The following is an 18,623-nucleotide window of genomic DNA, read 5'->3' on the forward strand; positions in this document are numbered from 1 at the left end:
CCTGCTTCCATTCTCCAGTGGAACTGCGGCGGTTATTTCCGCCACCTGCCTGAGCTCCGGATGCTTCTGAGTGTTTCCCCTGTTTGCTGCATTGCTCTGCAGGAAACTTGGTTTCGGGCAATGCGGACCCCCGCCCTTCGCGGTTATCGGGGATACTATAAGAACCGCGCTGCCTGTCAATGAGCGTCAGGTGGGGTTTGCCTTTTTGTTCACCACTCTGTCTGTAGCTCGCCAGTACCCCTTCTGACGCCTTTAGAGGCAGTCGCTGCCAGGGTTGAGCTCTTGCCAGCTATTACTCTTTGCTCTGTTTACATTCCTCTGGATGGGGAGCTCCCCCGACATGTCTTGGCTGCGCTGCTGGCTCAACTCCCGCCACCTTTGCTGCTTCTGGGCGATTTCAATGCCCACAACCCTCTGTGGGGTGGGACTGTCTCCGATGACCGCGGTCGGGCCGTGGAGCATGTGTTGGCTCAGCTCGACCTTAGCCTCTTGAATACCGGTGCTCCCACGAATTTCAGTGTGGCCCATGGCTCTTTGTCGGCCATCGATCTCTCTCTTTGCAGCCCCGGGCTTGTCCCATCCCTCCACTGGAGAGTGCATCCTGACCTGTGTGGTAGTGACCATTTTACCATCTATTTATCACTGCCCCAGTGTCATTCTTCTGGGCGCTTGCTCCGCCGGGCTCTCCACAGGGCTGACTGGCCGGCTTTTACTTCTGCTGCAACCATTGAGTCTCCCCCACAGGGTGACATTGACGAGGTGGTCCGTGTCTTAACCACATCCATCATTTCGGCGGCCGAGGCTGCCATCCCCCGCTCTTCTGGACTCCCTCAGAGGAAGGCTGTACCCTGGTGGTCGCCGGAGATTGCTGAGGCTATTCGCGACCGTAGGCGGGCTCTCCAGCGTCATAGGCGGCACCCGTCTCTGGAGACCCTCATCGCCTTTAAGAGGCTCCGTGCCTTGGCCCGTCGTCTTATTGCCCGGCGTAAGCAGGAGTGCTGGGAGAGGTATGTCTCATCCTTGGGCTCTCGTGTCTCCCCCTCACTAACGTGGTCCCGGATCCGGCAGATTTATGGATACCAGACCCCTATGGGTGTACCTGGGCTCTCCTTGGACGGCGCTGTCTTCACGGACGCTGCCGCCATTGCTGAACTGCTTGCCGCGCACTTTGCTAAGAGCTCTGCGACTGCATCTTATCCCCCCGCCTTTCGCTCTCTAAAGGAGCGAGCCGAGCGGACGCCTTTCTCATTCCACACGTGTTGTTCTGAAAAATACAATGCTCCTTTCAGCGAGAGGGAATTCCTCGCTGCCCTCGCCGATTGCCCTGATACAGCACCAGGACCAGACTGCATCCACGCGCAGATGCTGAAGAATCTCTCCAGGGACTGCCAGACACACATTCTCGCGATATTTAACCGCATTTGGAGCAAAGGCGTGTTCCCGTCGCCATGGCGAGAGTGTGTTATTGTCCCCATCTTGAAGCCCGGTGCGGACCCACTGGCGGTGGACAGCTATCGTCCCATTACCCTCACCAACGTTTTGTGCAAATTGCTCGAACGTATGGTGGGGCGGCGTTTGTGTTGGGTCCTCGAGTCGCGCGGTCTCCTCGCTCCATCCCAGGGTGGCTTCCGTCGGGGCCGGTCTGCAGCGGACAATTTGGTGCGGCTGGAATCTGCTGTCCGTACGGCCTTTGCCCGACGTCAGCATCTCGTTGCTGTATTTTTTGATCTGCGGAAGGCGTATGGCACCACATGGAGGCATCACATCCTTGCTATGTTACATGACTGGGGTCTTCGTGGTCAGCGCCCGGCTTTTCTTCAAACCTTTTTATTGCGCCGCTCTTTCCGGGTGCAAGTGGGTGCCGCCTCTAGTTCATCTTATATGCAGTAAAATGGGGTCCCGCAGGTCTCGGTGTTGAGTGTCTCCTTATTTCTCGTGGCCATTAATGGTCTGGCTGCAGCCGTAGGGTCGTCGGTGTCTCCTTCTTTGTATGCCGACGACTTCTGCATCTCCTTTAGCTCCACGACTACAAGAGTCGCCGAACGCAGGCTGCAAGTAGCCGTTCGCAAGGCAGCATCATGGGCTCTGACTCACGGTTTTCAGTTCTCTGCAGCCAAGACTCGAGTTATGCACTTCTGCAGGCGTCGGACGGTCCACCCTCATCCTGAACTTTACCTCGCCGGGCACCTGCTTGAAGTGGTGGAGACTTGCCGCTTCTTAGGACTCGTGTTTGATGCCCGGCTCACGTGGGTTCCTCATCTTACTCAGCTGAAGCAAAAATGCTGGTGGCACCTCAACACCCTCCGCTGCCTTAGCCACACGTCTTGGGGTGCAGATCGCTGCACGCTGCTGCGATTGTACGGAGCCCTTGTGCAGTCCCGACTTGATTATGGGAGCCTGGCCTATGGGTCTGCATCACCCTCAGTGTTGAAGTTGTTAGACCCCATACACCACTGTGGGGTTCGGCTTGCAACTGGCGCTTTCCATACGAGCCCCGTGGATAGTCTCCTGGTGGATGCCGGGGTTCCCCCGCTGCGGATTCGCCGCCATCGACTGCTCGCCGACTATGCTGTCCACGTGCATTGCTCGCCCGGCCATCCCAATCATCGCCTGCTTTTCCCTGCCGTGGTCCTCCATCTGCCCGAACGGCGACCTAGGTCTGGGCTTTCCATAGCTGTCCGCGTCCAGTCCCTGCTGTCCGAACTGGGGTCATTCCCTCTTCTGCCTCCCTTCCGGGTCCGTGCACCTACGCCTCCCTGGTGTTTGCCCCGGCTGTCCGTCCGTCTGGACTTGGCACAGGGACCCAAGGACTCGGTTCCGCCTGTGGCCCTCCGTCGCCGTTTTCTTGCGCTCCTCGCCTCATTTTCGGGCTGTGAGACTGTCTACACTGATGGTTCCCTGGTTGATGGTCGCACTGCCTACGCTTTTGCTCACGCTGCCCATGTTGAACAGCGCTCCTTGCCGGCTGGCTGCAGTATTTTTACTGCAGAGCTGGTGGCCTTATTGCGCGCTCTTAAGCATATGCGTTCCTGCTCAGGTACGTCCATCGTCATCTGCAGTGACTCCCTGAGCAGCCTCCAGGCCATCGACCGTTGCTATACCTCTTCTCCTCTTGTGTCCTCTATTCAGGAGTCTGTTTCCGCCATTACCCGCTCTGGTCGTTCGGTGGTCTTTATTTGGGCGCCAGGTCACGTTGGCATCCCGAGGAACGAACGTGTCAACAGGCTGGCCAAAGGGGCGATCGACGCCCCAGCTTTGGAAATCGGCCTCTCGGCTCGCGATCAGCAGCTGGTGTTGCGCCGTAAGGTGCTTGGAATGTGGACTGCTGAGTGGCGTGGCATGACATCCCCGAATAAACTGCGGGCTGTTAAGGAGACGACCGATGTGTGGCGCTCCTCCCTGCGGGCTTCTCGCAGGGACTCTGTTATCCTGTGTCAGCTCCGCATCGGCCATACATACCTGATGCACGGCCATCTTTTGCGTCAGGAGGATCCCCCCCTGTGTCGGTGTGGGTCCCGGCTGACGGTCGCCCACATTTTATTGGAGTGTCCCCGGCTGCGCACCCTCCGGCAGTCTTTTAATCTCCCGGGCACTTTGCCTTTGGTTTTAAGCGACAATGCCTCCATGGCTGATGACGTTTTAAATTTTATCCGTGGTAGTCCTTTTTATGGTTCCATTTAGGGAGGTCCTGCTCCTTTCCCTTTGTGTGTCTCTTGTCCTCGAGTCTCTCATATTTGGGTGCAGATTTTAGTGTGTAGTCGGTTGGTTGACTCTTTCCCTTTTTTTGTTGTCGTGGTCAGTCAACCAGTCTCCGGCCATCTTCTTTTCTTCTGTTTCCTTTTGTCTGGTGTTCATCTGTCCTCTTCGTGTCTGTAGTGTTCGTTACCGCATTTGTGTTCTTTTAGGGCCTGGGGGGGGAGTCTCCTTCCCCTTGGGGTTTTACCTGCTTCGTGCATTTATGTCTCGCCTGTTTTTGGAATGGGGGACTGATGACCTTAGCTGTTTAGTCCCCCTTAAACATCCCAACAACCACCACCACCACCTTTCATTGTCACTAATATCGCCACCTACAGTAGTGCTTAGGCAGCCTTGTGATTAAAGTGTCTTCTTGAGACAAGGAGGAAAGGTGAATTTTCACCTTGGCAGTCACACCTTTGTGAGTATATTTGAAAACTGTTTCACTAAGAAAACAGTGAAACATAATTGGAAGAACCCACCTAAAATTCCATGGCTTACTGAAGGGATAAAAATACCTTGTAAACAGAAAAGGGAAATGTATCTTATAGCTAGAAGGGCTAATGATCCAGAAACAGCCAAACATTATGAAAACTACTGTACTGTATTAAGAAAAGTTATTAAAAAGTTCAGAAGTGTGTACATTAGACTGGGATTAGTACCTCCGATAATAAAATTAATACATTTTGGAATACTGGTAAAAGGGAAGCAGGGTAACTGAGAACACAAGAAGGCTGTGTTTTTATTGAACTCAGTGAAAAGTTTGTTAGCAAAAAGTCAGAATGAAAATAATTAATAATCATTTTTAAGTGTTGTAGAGAAAATAGGATCCAGCTGTTCATTAGAACATGCAAGGCTGCATATGGAATAGGTAAAACCTATGCGATTTGATAAAATTGGAATTCAATCCACCCCTGCTACTGAAATTAGGAAAATAATAAATTCACTCAAAAGTAAAAGCTTGCGTGGAATTGGTCGTATTTCCAACAGAAGACTTAAAGCTTGTTTTCAAAAGACAAGTAGGATTCTCAGCCATGTATTTAGTAGTTCATTGAAACAGGGCACTTTCCAGATAGACTGAAATATGCTATCATGAAACCATTGCAGTAAAAAGGGGATAGGTCTAATGCTAACAGCTACCGCCCACTCTCACTTCTGACAGCTTCATCTAAAATTCTTGAAAAAATAATGTATCAAGACTAGCTTCACATATTTGTGAAAATGAAGTACTAACAGGATGTCAGTTTGAATTTCAGAAAGCCTTTTCAACAGAAAATGCCATATATGCTTTCATTGATCAAATATTAAATGCTCTGAAAAACTGATCATCACCCATTGGGATATTTTGTGATCTCTCAAAGGATTTTGACTGTGTAACAATATTCACCACATAATGGAGATGCTGAGTCACAGATAGGCACAACAAAAAGACTGTCACAAATAAACTTTCAGCCAGCAAGGCCTTCACCAAAAATAGATCACACACACACACACACACACACACACACACACACAAACGCAACTCACACACATGCATTCCATCCTGGATTGTTTGAATCACAAAATTCTTTTATATAAGCTTAATTATTGTGGTATGAGTGGGACAGTGTACAAATGGTTTAATTCATATTTAGCTGGAAGAATGCAGAAGGTTGAAATTATCTGTACAGGTCGTCTGCAAACATTGGCAGAGTCCTCTAACTGGGGAGCTATCAGGAATGGTGTCCCACAAGGTTCAGTTTTTTTTTTTTTTTGGGGGGGGGGGTTCCTTATTGTTCTTAATATATATTAATGACTTGCCACTCTATATTCATAAAGATGTAAAGCAAGTTCTTTTTGCTGATGGACAAGTATACTAAGCACACCCAACAAACAAAAATTAGCTGAGGAAATTGTAAACGTCGTCTTTCAGAAAATCTAGTTTGCAAATGGACACACACAAAATTTTGAGAAAACACAGTATATACAATTTTGTACAGTAAATGGTAGTATAACACCACTGATAAATAAGGACTTTGAACAGAAGTGTGTTGCTAAGGCAGAATACTCAAAATTTCTGGGTGTGTGCATTGATGAGAAATTAAATTTGTGATGAAGCAAGCTGGGATCTCTTTACTTCCTCTCTTGTTTTGTCATCTGACTCCTTAAATTCATTTTGTTTTAATTTTTGCCTAATACCATTAACATGCATGAGTATAATCTGCATTTCTATAAAAGAGAAAGGTTGGCCCTCAGTCTTAAAGAATATAGCACCAGTTCTAATTATGTGCTTAGTTTTGTGTATGTAATTTATTTCATAATTTATTTTTACCATTCCTAGTTAACACCTTTGTTATAAGATGAAATCAATAATTGTTTTGTGACTTAGATTCAATTGTTGGCTTACAAACAATTATAAATTGTGTACTAATTATAAACATTTGGAAGACATACTACTAGTATTCTTATAGTATTTATTTGGCCCTATTTGAAAACACATTAGCAAAGCCACCACTTAATTAATTTCAAAATAATTACCATGTTTGTCAAAAGCATTGTTTATGTAACTGTGTCTGTTAATTTCATTACTTAAACAAATGATTTGGCGGAACCTTTGTAGTAGAAGAAACTGTTAAAAAGAAGGAATTTTTCGATGAATCCAGTTAATTGAATGAGTTATGTTTTAATTGTAATTTCTGTAACTTAAGCATTGAACAATGTACAGTTTCAGTGCCTATTATTGTGAGGATATATAAAGGACAGATTTTTGGTCTAGAGGCAGTCAGTCCACAGTCAATTTTCAGAGGGGAATAATATACTGTTTCAAGTAACAACAATGCATCAACTTAACAATAGAATTAGTGTAACACAAATAGGCCATGCGTTAAAACAATGACAGTGTATGTTCAATTTATTTGAGAAATAGTGTCACACGTACTGAATTATTTTCCAAGAACTGTGAACTCTGTGGTTAGGTTTTTACTGCTTGTAGATGTTCAACAGCAAACTTGTAGCAGTGTGTGGTGTTTGCCTGCACACTATGAATGAGGCTTATCAAACTTTACCAAAAGTGAAGTGGCCATATAACTATGTAATATTGGGGGGTTGTGAACAGTGAAGGGGGGTGTGCAACTGTTGGCTATTTGATTTAAAGTAGTCAGTGTTGAACTTCTATCCCCCTCCCGTTTTTCAGCCAGTATAACATTGCAGTATGTCGACACCGAGGACTATCAATGAAGGAATAAAGCAGGCGACCATCATAAATTGGAAGAAACAATTAGGTTCAGCTTCTTATGCTACTAGGGTTATTGCAAATTTTGGCGATAGACATACCAGTAGATTAGCCTACTATGCCTATTTTCATTCACTGCTTTCATATGGCATCATATTTTGGGGTAATTCATCATTAAGAGAAATGTATTCATTGCACGAAAGCATATAATCAGAATAATATCTGGAGTGCACCCAAGATCACCTTGCAGACATTTATTTAAGGAACTTAGAATGCTCAAGAACCTTCGCAATACATATATTCACTTATGAAATTTGTTATTAATAACTCATTCCAATTCAAAAATAATAATGAAGTGCATAGCTATGACACTAGAAGAAAGGACAATCTTCACTATTCTGCGTTAAATCTGACTTTGGTACAGAAAGGGGTAAATTATGCTGCCACAAAAATCTTTGGTAATTTGCCAAATAGCATTAAAAGTCTGATAGATAGCCAGTCAATATTTAAAAACAAATTGAAAGAATTTCTGAGTGTCAACTCCTTCTATTTAATAAATGCATTTTTAGATATGAAGTAGTAAAACAAATTTTATATATATGTGTATAAATAAATGAAAACTTGTGTTAAACTGATGTATTCCACATCATTATGAAATGTCATTTTCACGATGTGTGGTACAAGAATGTAATGTAGGTTCAGTGCATTTGAACAAATTGCAGTGACATCATTTCATGTAACAGCATCTTCATCAATTTCACAACCATCTATCAGTTATTTCATTGTAGCGCAGTTAATTCCTTTTAATTAATCTCTCTCTCTCTCTCTCTCTCTCTCTCTCTCTCTCCGCCTCCCTTTTTTCCTTAAAGTTATTTATACATTTTATTTTTTACTGTAAGGTGTCGACGGTCAGTCATAGCATCACACTTCGATGAGACATGGGAACCAGAACATTGCAGGGCTATGTGTGATCACTGCAGATCTCCACGGGAATCTAAGGAGATTGATATCACAAAATATTGCAGACAGCTGTATCAAATATTGCAAAATGCTGCTAAGGGTGATGTTAAACTTACAGGTAAATAATAGTAATTATGTTTAGGAATGATATATTTGGACTGCTTAAATAATCTTTGTTCATGTAGCATGTGAAGTTTTGTTGGCAGAGGCGTACTGAAATGTCTGTGTTCACCTGTAAAATGAAATATGTTGGCTGCAATCTGTGGTACTGTTAGGGAAGGAAACTGATTCCACTTGTAATAGGAAATGTATGACTTAGTAATGTATTTTAATTCTGTTTCCAGCATGCATACCCGCTTCTCTCTCTCTCTCTCTCTCTCTCTCTCTCTCTCTGTGTGTGTGTGTGTGTGTGTGTGTGTGTGTGTGTGTGTTGGTTTACAGAGTATAGATGTAGAAGTGGCCTTTACAAATGTCTGCTTGTGTCTGTGTATGTGCGGATGGATATGTGTGTGTGTGCAAGTGTATACCTGTCCTTTTTTCCCCCTAAGGTAAGTATTTCCGCTCCCGGGATTGGAATGACTCCTTACCCTCTCCCTTAAAACCCACATCCTTTCGTCTTTCCCTCTCCTTCCCTCTTTCCTGATGAGGTAACAGTTTGTTGTGAAAGCTTGAATTTCATGTGTATGTTTGTGTTTGTTTGTCTGTCTATCGACCTGCCAGCATTTTCGTTCGGTAAGTCACATCATCTGTGTTTTTAGATATATTTTTCCGAAGTAGATACAAATATAGATTTTCTTGACTGGACAGGTGTGCACAGATGTCCTTGTTAGCAGGTAATGCTAAGTTTAAAAGCTAGGCTGCAGATTTTGGGACAACGTTCTTGTCACAGTGAGATGCTCAACAATTTTCTTATTTGGTGAGTACTTGTCATTTTGCTCATAATTATCCCTTTTTCATAAAAATTAAGCACCCATGAATTTTAAAATTTCCCCAGTGAATCAATGCGCAAACAAATTTCAGGCTTGCAGCCGGTTGTTGTTGAATTCATCGCACGATATTTCGACTGGGCACCTACTAGTCATCTTCAAGTGACCCATCAAAGACTGGCGAAGACTTGCTCTTCCACCGTATACATCACGCAGTGGGTATTCCGCACGTGCATCAAAATTCAAGTTGGCTGATGGACCACACATTCCGGCAACAATGCCCTGGCTGGTGGAACTGCGGAATTTAGCTGTCCACTGTGTTACCTGTCACCGCAGCCATTGGTGCACTCTGTTGACATTAATTAGAACAAATTGTGGAAATTATGGGGTTCCATGAACTCCCCAACTGATAGCTGATATCACAGTTCATCAGATTTTCTGCCAGGTGAATTTCCACTGATTTTTTAATGTTGGAGTCCCAAAACCACACACACTGTGAAAGAATGCTGCACTGAGCATCAACATAGCACTCACCTTTTGCATACAATCAAGTCTGCCATTGCTGAACACTGTCTTTCAACTGGACAGTCAGTGGGGTATGATTAAACACAGATTCTGAACAAAGCAACATGTTTTTGAGATTACATTATTGAAGAATCTGTGGAAATATGCTGGAGGAAAATCTGATGAACCGTGATAACAGCTAACAGTTGGGCAGTGCATGGAAACCCATCATCTCCATGATTTATTCTAATTGAAAATGACAGAATGTGTGAATAGCCACGGTGAGTGGTAATGCAGAGCACAGCTGAGTTCCACACTTCACCAGTGAGGTGCTGCCTCCGGGAAGTGCGGTCTGTCTGTCAACTTGAATTTTGTCGAATGCACGGGATACACACCACACTATATAGGGTGAAACGGAACAAGTCTTTGATGGCTCATCTGAAGATGTCTGGCAGGTGCTCAGTTGAAATATCTACTTCTACATCTACATCTACATCTACATCTACATCCTCACTCTGGAAGCCACCCGATGGTGTGTGGCGTAGGGTACCTTGAGTACCTCTATAGGTTCTCCCTTCTATTCCAGTCTCGTATTGTTCATGGGAAGAAAGATTGTTGGTATGCCTCTGTGTGGGCTCTAATATCTCTGATTTTATCCTCATGGTCTCTTCGCGAGATATACGTAAGAGGGAGCAATATACTGCTTGACTCCTCAGTAAAGGTATGTTTTCGAAACTTCAACAAAAGCCCATACCGAGCTACTGAGCATATCTCTTGCAGAGTCTTCCACTGGAGTTTATATATCATATCTGTAATGCCTTATTCATTACTGAATGATTCTGTAATGAAGCGCGCTGCTCTCCGTTGGATCTTCTCTCTCTCTTCTATCAACCCTATCTGGTACGGATCCCACACCGGTGAGCAGTATTCAAGCAGTTGGCGAACAAGTGTACTGTAACCTACTCCCTTTGTTTTTGGACTGCATTTCCTTAGGATTCGTCCAATGAATCTCAGTCTGGCATCTGCTTTACCAATGATTAATTTTATAAGGTCATTCCATTTTAAATCACTCCTAATGCCTAGTCCCAGGTAATTTATGGAATTAACTGCTTCCAGTTGCTGACCTGCTATATTGTAGTGAAATGATAAAGGATCTTTCTTTCTATGTATTTGCAGCACATTGCACTTGTCTACATTGAGATTCAATTGCCATTCCCTGCGCCATGCGTCAATTCGTGCAAATCCTCCTGGATTTGAGTGCAATTTTCCATTGTTACAACCTCTTGATATACTTCAGTGTCATCCGCAAAAAGCCTCAGTGAACTTCTAATGTTATCCACAATGTCATTTATATATATTGTGAATAGCAACGGTCCTACGACACTCCCCTGCGGCACATCTGAAATCACTATTACTTCAGAAGACTTCTCTCCATGCTGTGTTCTGTTATCTAGGAACTCTTCAATCCAATCACACAGTTGGTCTGATAGTCCATATGCTCTTACTTTGTTCATTAAACGAGTGTGGGGAACTGTATCAAATGCCTTGCAGAAGTCAAGAAACACGGCATCTACCTGGGAACCCGTGTCTATGGCCCTCTGAGTCTCGTGGATGAACAGCACAAGCTGGGTTTCACACGATCATCTTTTTCGAAACCCATGCTGATTCCTACAGAGTAGATTTCTAGTCCCCAGAAAAGTCATTATACTCGAACATAATACGTGTTCCAAAATTCTGCAACTAATCAACGTCAGAGATATAGGTCTATAGTTTTGCACATCTGTTCGACATCTCTTCTTGAAAACGGGGATGAGCTGTGCCCTTTTCCAATCATTTGGAGCACTATGCTCTTCTAGAGACCTACGGTACACCACTGCAAGAAGGGGGGGCAAGTTCCTTCGCATACTTTGTGTAAAATCGAACTGGTATCCCATCAGGTCCAGTGACCTTACCTCTTTTGAGTGATTTTAATTGTTTTTCTATCCCTCTGTCATCTGTTTTGATATCTACCATTTTGTCATCTGTGCGATAATCTAGAGAAGGGACTACAGTGCAGTTTTCCTCTGTGAAACAGCTTTGTAAAAAGACATTTAGTATTTTGGCCTTTAGTCTGTCATTCTCTGTTTCAGTACCATTTTGGTCACAGAGTGTCTGGACATTTTGTTTTGATCCACCTACCGCTTTGACATAAGACCAAAATTTCTTAGGATTTTCTGCCAAGTCAGTACATAGAACTGTACTTTTGAATTCGTTGAACGCCTCTCGCGTAGCCCTCCTCACATTACATTTTGCTTCATGTAATTTTTGTTTGTCTGCAAGGCTTTGGCTATGTTTATGTTTGCTGTGAAGTTCCCTTTGCTTCCATGGCAGTTTTCTAACTCAGTTGTTGTACCGCGGTGGCTCTTTTCTAACTGTTACGATCTTGCTTGGCATATACTCACCTAACGCATATTGTACGATGGTTTTGAACTTTGTCCACTGATCCTCAACACTATCTGTACTTGAGATAAAACTTTTATGTTGAGCCATCAAGTACTCTGAAATCTGCTTTTTGTCACTTTTCTTAAACAGAAAAATCTTCCTACCTTTTTTAATATTTCTTTTTACGGCTGAAATCACTGATGCTGTAACCGTTTTATCGTCACTGATTCCCTGTTTTGCGTTAACTGTTTCAAATAGTTCGGGTCTGTTTGTATTCAGAAGGTCTAATATGTTATCGCCACGAGTCAGTTCTCTGTTTAATTGCTCAAGGTAGTTTTCAGGTAATGCACTTAAAAAAATTTCACTGGAGTCTTTGTTCCTGCCACCCAATATAAACATTTGAGTCTCCCAGTTTATATCTGGTAAAGTAAAACTCCACCCAAAACTATAACATGTTCGGGAAATCTACTCGAAATATTTTCCAAATTTTCCTTCAGATGTTCTGCCACAACAGCTGCTGAGCTGAAGGGCCTATAGAGACATCCAGTTACCATGTTTGAGCCTGCTTTAACTGCAACCTTTACCCAAATTATTTCACATTTCGGGTCTCTGTCAATTTCCTTTGATACTATTGCACTTTTTATCGCTATAAACACGCCTCTCCCTTCACTGTCCAGCCTGTCTCTGCCATATGCATTCCAATCGGAGTTAAGAATTTCATTACTATTTACGTCTGGTTTCAGCCAACTTTCTGTCCATAGTACTATGTGGGCATTGTGACCGTTTATTAATGAGAGCAGATCTGTGACCTTTCTATAGATGCTCGTGCAGTTTACTATTACCACATTAATATTGTCATTCCCTGTTGCGTTTCGCCTACTGCTACCTTGTCGTGTCTCAGGAGGTGCCTTGTCGGGCCTAGGGAGGGAATTCTCTAACCTAAAAAATCCACATGTGCACTCCACACATACTCCACTACCCTTGTAGCCGCTTCCTGAGTGTAGTGTGTGCCTGACCTATTCAGGAAGATCCTACATTTCTCCACCCGATAGTGGAGGTCGAGAAATTTGCAGCCCAGATCTCCGCAGAATCGTCTGAGCCTCTGGTTCAAGCCTTCCACTTGGCTCCAAACCAGAGGACCGTGATAGGTTCTGGGAACGACACTACAAATACTTAGCTCAGATTCCACACCGCGAGCAACGTTTTCTGCCTTCACCAACTCCACCAACCGCCTGTATGAACTGAGGATGACCTCTGAACCCACACAGCAGGAGTCATTGGTGCTAACATGAGCACAATTTGCAATTTGCATTCGGGTGCTCCCTGTGCTCTCTATCACTGCCGGCAGGGGCTCCTCCACGTCTCGGATGAGAGCCCCCGGCAAGCAGACAGAGTGAACACTGGCCTTCTTCCCTAACCTTTCCGCTATTTCCCTAAGGGGCTCCATCACCCGCCTAATTGGAACTCCCAATCACTAATAACCCCCCCCCCCCTCCCCCCCTGTGTGCCTGCTTGGACCTTCCTGAAGGAGCGACCACATGTCCATTCACAGGCAGAGCGGGCGATGCCACATGGCCAGCCTCCACATTGACCCTCCGCCTCGTGCGACGTGAATGCCGTTGAACCCGCCACTCCCCTTGAGGAGAGGGTGTCCCAACCGCGTCCGGTACCCGTGAAGATGTCTCGACAGCAGGGACTGTGAGTGAAGCGTGTAACACTGGGGTGTACCATGCGACGCACCAGACTCCCCACTGCCGCTACACTACGAGGCAGCAGCCTGAAACGGCTGACCGCGGCCATCAGCATGCTCAGCTGTTCGTGAACAGTGGCCAGCTCCTCCTGCATCCGTATGCAGCAGTCACACATCCTATCCATCCTAAGAAATCAAAGGTGGCTGATAGCTGACTAAACTGTGGTTACTAGACACTTCTTGTTGGAAATAATGAAAATAAGCACTAACTGTCTCTGGACTGTATTCAAAACAAACACAAAATCTGTGGAACACTATTACTAGTATTCGAAAATTAAAGCTTCCTAAAAGCAAAAACACACGGAAAAATAAGTGACAAGTAAGAAAAACACAGTTATTACTTAAATTTATGTAGCTTGCTGCACAGGAGATGTGAAGCAGATGGCAGTTACGACAACACTCATGAATTAAACGAGACTGCCTACAAGCCGGAAATTTGTTTGAACAATTAAGTACCCAATAGCAAATGTCAGCATGTTGTAGTTTAAAACATGAAAGCTGTCAACAAAAGGATATGGATATGTGGTTTGGCAAACATATGATTGTTGCATTCTTCAGGTAGCCAAATCCTCTCCTAATTGTGTGATGTGAAGCTCAGTCTGTATCTAAAACTATCAAATAATTTGGCTGTAAATTTCCATCTGAGATGCGTTGGACTTCCTGTAAGGTCAATCCAGAACAGAAGGTTGATACCAAATGTACAATTATTTATAAAATTAAGAATGTTAATTGCAAAATACCTCATTTGCTCTGGATTGTCCTCAGATGTTGTCTGCAGCAGCAAGGAGAAAACATTTGGGGTCACACTGTTTCCGTGGCCAGGGTAGAAATTGATGATGTTAATTCACCACGTTCTGTTAACTGAATCTTCCATCAGTTCTTGGTAGAACAACATTATAATCAATGAAAAGCACTAGTTTGCTTTTGTTCTAAAGTATTACTTTTCTTGCGTTTACTGGTTTTCGGATTACAAGGCCATCTTCAGACATTTACTGAATTTTGTCACCAAAGAAGCTACAATGTTTGTAAACACCATTGGAAGAGAAGTTACACATGCAGATTGAAGCAGAAATGTGCAGCAAAAAACATGTTTGACAGTGTGGTGATAATGCAATGTAAAAAGTAAGTTGAATAGTTAATAAATAAAAATGGAGTAAACAGGAAAAAACTTTAACACAAAACATGTACAGCAAGCCTACATAACAGTTTATATTAATAAACAAAACCAATAAAATTAGTACTTGACAAGGCTACTTCAGGAGGTATAAAACATGGAGAGTGATACACAAACCAAGTAAAAGAAGAAAGTATTATCGATGTAATAACAGAATATACAGTAGAAGAAGAATGGATAGTTTTGAGAGATGAAATAGTGAAGGTAGCAGAGGATCAAGTAGGTAAAAAGACGAAGGCTAGTAGAAATTCTTGGGTAACAGAAGAGATATTGAATTTAATTGATAAAAGGAGGAAATATAAAAATGTGTTAAATGAAGCAGGCAAAAAGGAATACAAACGTGTCAAAAATGAGAGCGACAGGAAGTGCAAAATGACTAAGCAGGGATGGCTAGAGGACAAATGTAATGACGTAGATGTGCATATCCCTAGGGGTGAGATAGATACTGCCTACAGAAAAATTTAAGAGACCTTTGGAGAAAAGAGAACCACTTGCATGAATATCAAGAGCTCAGATGGAAACCCAGTTCTAAGCAAAGAAGGGAAAGCAGAAAGGTGGAAGGAGTATATAGAGGGTCTATACAAGGGCGATGTTCTTGAGGACAATATTATAGAAATGAAGAGAATGTAGATGAAGATGAAATAGGAGTTATGATACTACGTGAAGAGTTTGACAGAGCACTGAAAGACCTAAGTCGAAACAAGGCCCCAGGAGTAGACAACATTCCATTAGAACTGTTGACAGCCTTGGGAGAGCCAGGCCTAACAAAACTCTACCATCTCATGAGCAAGATGTATGAGACAGGCGAAATACCCCCAGACTTCAAGGAGAATATAATAATTCCAATCCCAAAGAAAGCAGGTGTTGACAGATGTGAAAATTACCGAACTATCAGTTTAATAAGCCACGGCTGCAAATTACTAACACGTATTATTTACAGACGAATGGAAATACTGGTAGAAGTCGACCTCGGGGAAGATCAGTTTGGATTCTGTAGAAATGTTGGAACACATGAGGCAATACTGACCCTACGACTTGTCTTAGAAAATAGATTAAGGAAAGGCAAGCCTACATTTCCAGCATTTGTAGACTTAGAGAAAGCTTTTGACAATGTTGACTGAAATACTCTCTTTCAAATTCTGAAGGTGGGAGGGGTAAAATACAGGGAGCAAAAGGCTATTTACAATTTGTACAGAAATCAGATGGCGGTTATGAGAGTCGAGGGGCATGAAAGGGAAGCAGTGGTTGGGAAGGGAGTGAGACAGGGTTGTAGCCTATCCCCGATGTTATTCAATCTGTGTATTGAGCAAGCAGTAAAGGAAACAAAAGAAAAATTTGGACTAGGAATTAAAATCCATGGAGAAGAAATAAAAACTTTGAGGTTCGCCGATGACATTGTAATTCTGTCAGTGACAGCAAAGGACCTGAAAGAGCAGCTAAACGGAATGGACATTGTCTTGAAAGGAGGATATAAGATGAACATCAACAGAAGCAAAACGAGGATAATGGAATGTAGTCAAATTAAATCGGGTGATGCTGCAGGAAGTAGATTAGGAAATGAGAGGCTTAAAGTAGTAAATGAGTTTTGCTATTTGGGGAGCAAAATACACTCCTGGAAATTGAAATAAGAACACCGTGAATTCATTGTTCCAGGAAGGGGAAACTTTATTGACACATTCCTGGGGTCAGATACATCACATGATCACACTGACAGAACCACAGGCACATAGACACAGGCAACAGAGCATGCACAATGTCGGCACTAGTACAGTGTATATCCACCTTTCGCAGCAATGCAGGCTGCTATTCTCCCATGGAGACGATCGTAGAGATGCTGGATGTAGTCCTGTGGAACGGCTTGCCATGCCATTTCCACCTGGCGCCTCAGTTGGACCAGCGTTCGTGCTGGACGTGCAGACCGCGTGAGACGACGCTTCATCCAGTCCCAAACATGCTCAATGGGGGACAGATCCGGAGATCATGCTGGCCAGGGTAGTTGACTTACACCTTCTAGAGCACGTTGGGTGGCACGGGATACATGCGGACGTGCATTGTCCTGTTGGAACAGCAAGTTCCCTTGCCGGTCTAGGAATGGTAGAACGATGGGTTCGATGACGGTTTGGATGTACCGTGCACTATTCAGTGTCCTCTCGACGATCACCAGTGGTGTACGGCCAGTGTAGGAGATCGCTCCCCACACCATGATGCCGGGTGTTGGCCCTGTGTGCCTCGGTCGTATGCAGTCCTGATTGTGGCGCTCACCTGAACGGCGCCAAACACGCATACGACCATCATTGGCACCAAGGCAGAAGCGACTCTCATCGCTGAAGACGACACGTCTCCATTCGTCCCTCCATTCACGCCTGTCGCGACACCACTGGAGGCGGGCTGCACGATGTTGGGGCGTGAGCGGAAGACGGCCTAACGGTGTGCGGGACCGTAGCCCAGCTTCATGGAGACGGTTGCGAATGGTCCTCGCCGATACCCCAGGAGCAACAGCGTCCCTAATTTGCTGGGAAGTGGCGGTGCGGTCCCCTACGGCACTGCGTAGGACCCTACGGTCTTGGCGTGCATCCGTGCGTCGCTGCGGTCCGGTCCCAGATCGACGGGCACGTGCACCTTCCGCCGACCACTGGCGACAACATCGATGTACTGTGGAGACCTCACGCCCCACGTGTTGAGCAATTCGGCGGTACGTCCACCCGGCCTCCCGCATGCCCACTATACGCCCTCGCTCAAAGTCCGTCAACTGCACATACGGTTCACGTCCACGCTGTCGCGGCGTGCTACCAGTGTTAAAGACTGCGATGGAGCTCCGTATGCCACGGCAAACTGGCTGACACTGACGGCGGCGGTGCACAAATGCTGCGCAGCTAGCGCCATTCGACGGCCAACACCGCGGTTCCTGGTGTGTCCGCTGTGCCGTGCGTGTGATCATTGCTTGTACAGCCCTCTCGCAGTGTCCGGAGCAAGTATGGTGGGTCTGACACACCGGTGTCAATTTGTTCTTTTTTCCATTTCCAGGAGTGTAATTGATGATGGTCGAAGTAGAGAGGATATAACATGTAGACTGGCAATGGGAAAGAAAGCATTTCTGATGTAGAGAAATTTGTTAACATAGAGTATAGATTTAAGTGTGATGAAGGAAGTCGTTTCTGAAAGTATTATTGAGTGTAGCCATGTATGGAACTGAATGTGGACCATAAATACAGGGTGTTCGAAAAGTCTTTCCCTGATTACATAAATTGATAACTCAGGCTAGAAGTAAGATACAAATATGAAACTGGTGTCTAATTGTTTACAAACTATCAAAGTTTTTTTCACACATCAGAAAACTTCCACATGAGCACCCTTGGTAACATGTAGCACATCTAGGCGACATTCAATTTCCGTCCACACATTAGCCAACATCACTGGAGGGATCAGTTCAATGACTGTCGTTGCCGCAGGGTTTCAAGATCTGGTACACGTGTTCGGTAGACCTCATCCTTGACATAATCCCATAAAAAGAAGTGTAATGGGGTTATGTAAGGGGAGCTTGGAGGTCAAACCGTTGGCCCATCATGACCAATCCATCGCCCAGGAAAGGTCGTATCGAGATAGGCACGGACGTCCAAACCCCTTGCTGAAACAAGACATCGGGGTGATACTGAAGCAGCTGAGGAACAGCATACAGTTGCAACATGTCCAGATACACTGCAGATGTGATGGTAGCCTCAGCAAAGAAGAATGGCCTGATAATTCGATCGTGCAATAGCGCGCACCAAACATTCACCTTTGGACTGCCTCTGGTGCACTCCGTGACCTCGCGAGGGGGCTGTGAACCCGAAATGCGCACATTATGGTGAGTTACTACTCCAGTGACAAAAAAGGTCGCTTCGTCGGAAAAGTCAATTCTTCTGAGATAACCATCATCGTCCTCAATAGGTGATAGCATTTTGA

The 18,623-nt window shown here is 44.7% G+C and overlaps 1 protein-coding gene across 5 annotated transcripts in view; it reads left to right on the top strand.

Annotated features, from left to right (window-relative positions):
* Positions 1 to 18,623, top strand: part of LOC124595731 (ATP-dependent DNA helicase Q1-like) — a 137,577-nt gene that overhangs the window by 97,070 nt on the left and 21,884 nt on the right. For all 5 annotated transcript variants that reach the window (XM_047134602.1, XM_047134603.1, XM_047134604.1 and 2 more), the window contains one exon: positions 7,846 to 8,024. In XM_047134602.1, the coding sequence (XP_046990558.1) occupies positions 7,846 to 8,024 (179 nt within the window). The remainder of the gene's footprint in view (positions 1 to 7,845; positions 8,025 to 18,623) is intronic.

Source organism: Schistocerca americana, chromosome 2, assembly GCF_021461395.2.
Source record: "Schistocerca americana isolate TAMUIC-IGC-003095 chromosome 2, iqSchAmer2.1, whole genome shotgun sequence".
Taxonomy (NCBI): Eukaryota; Metazoa; Arthropoda; class Insecta; order Orthoptera; family Acrididae; genus Schistocerca; species Schistocerca americana.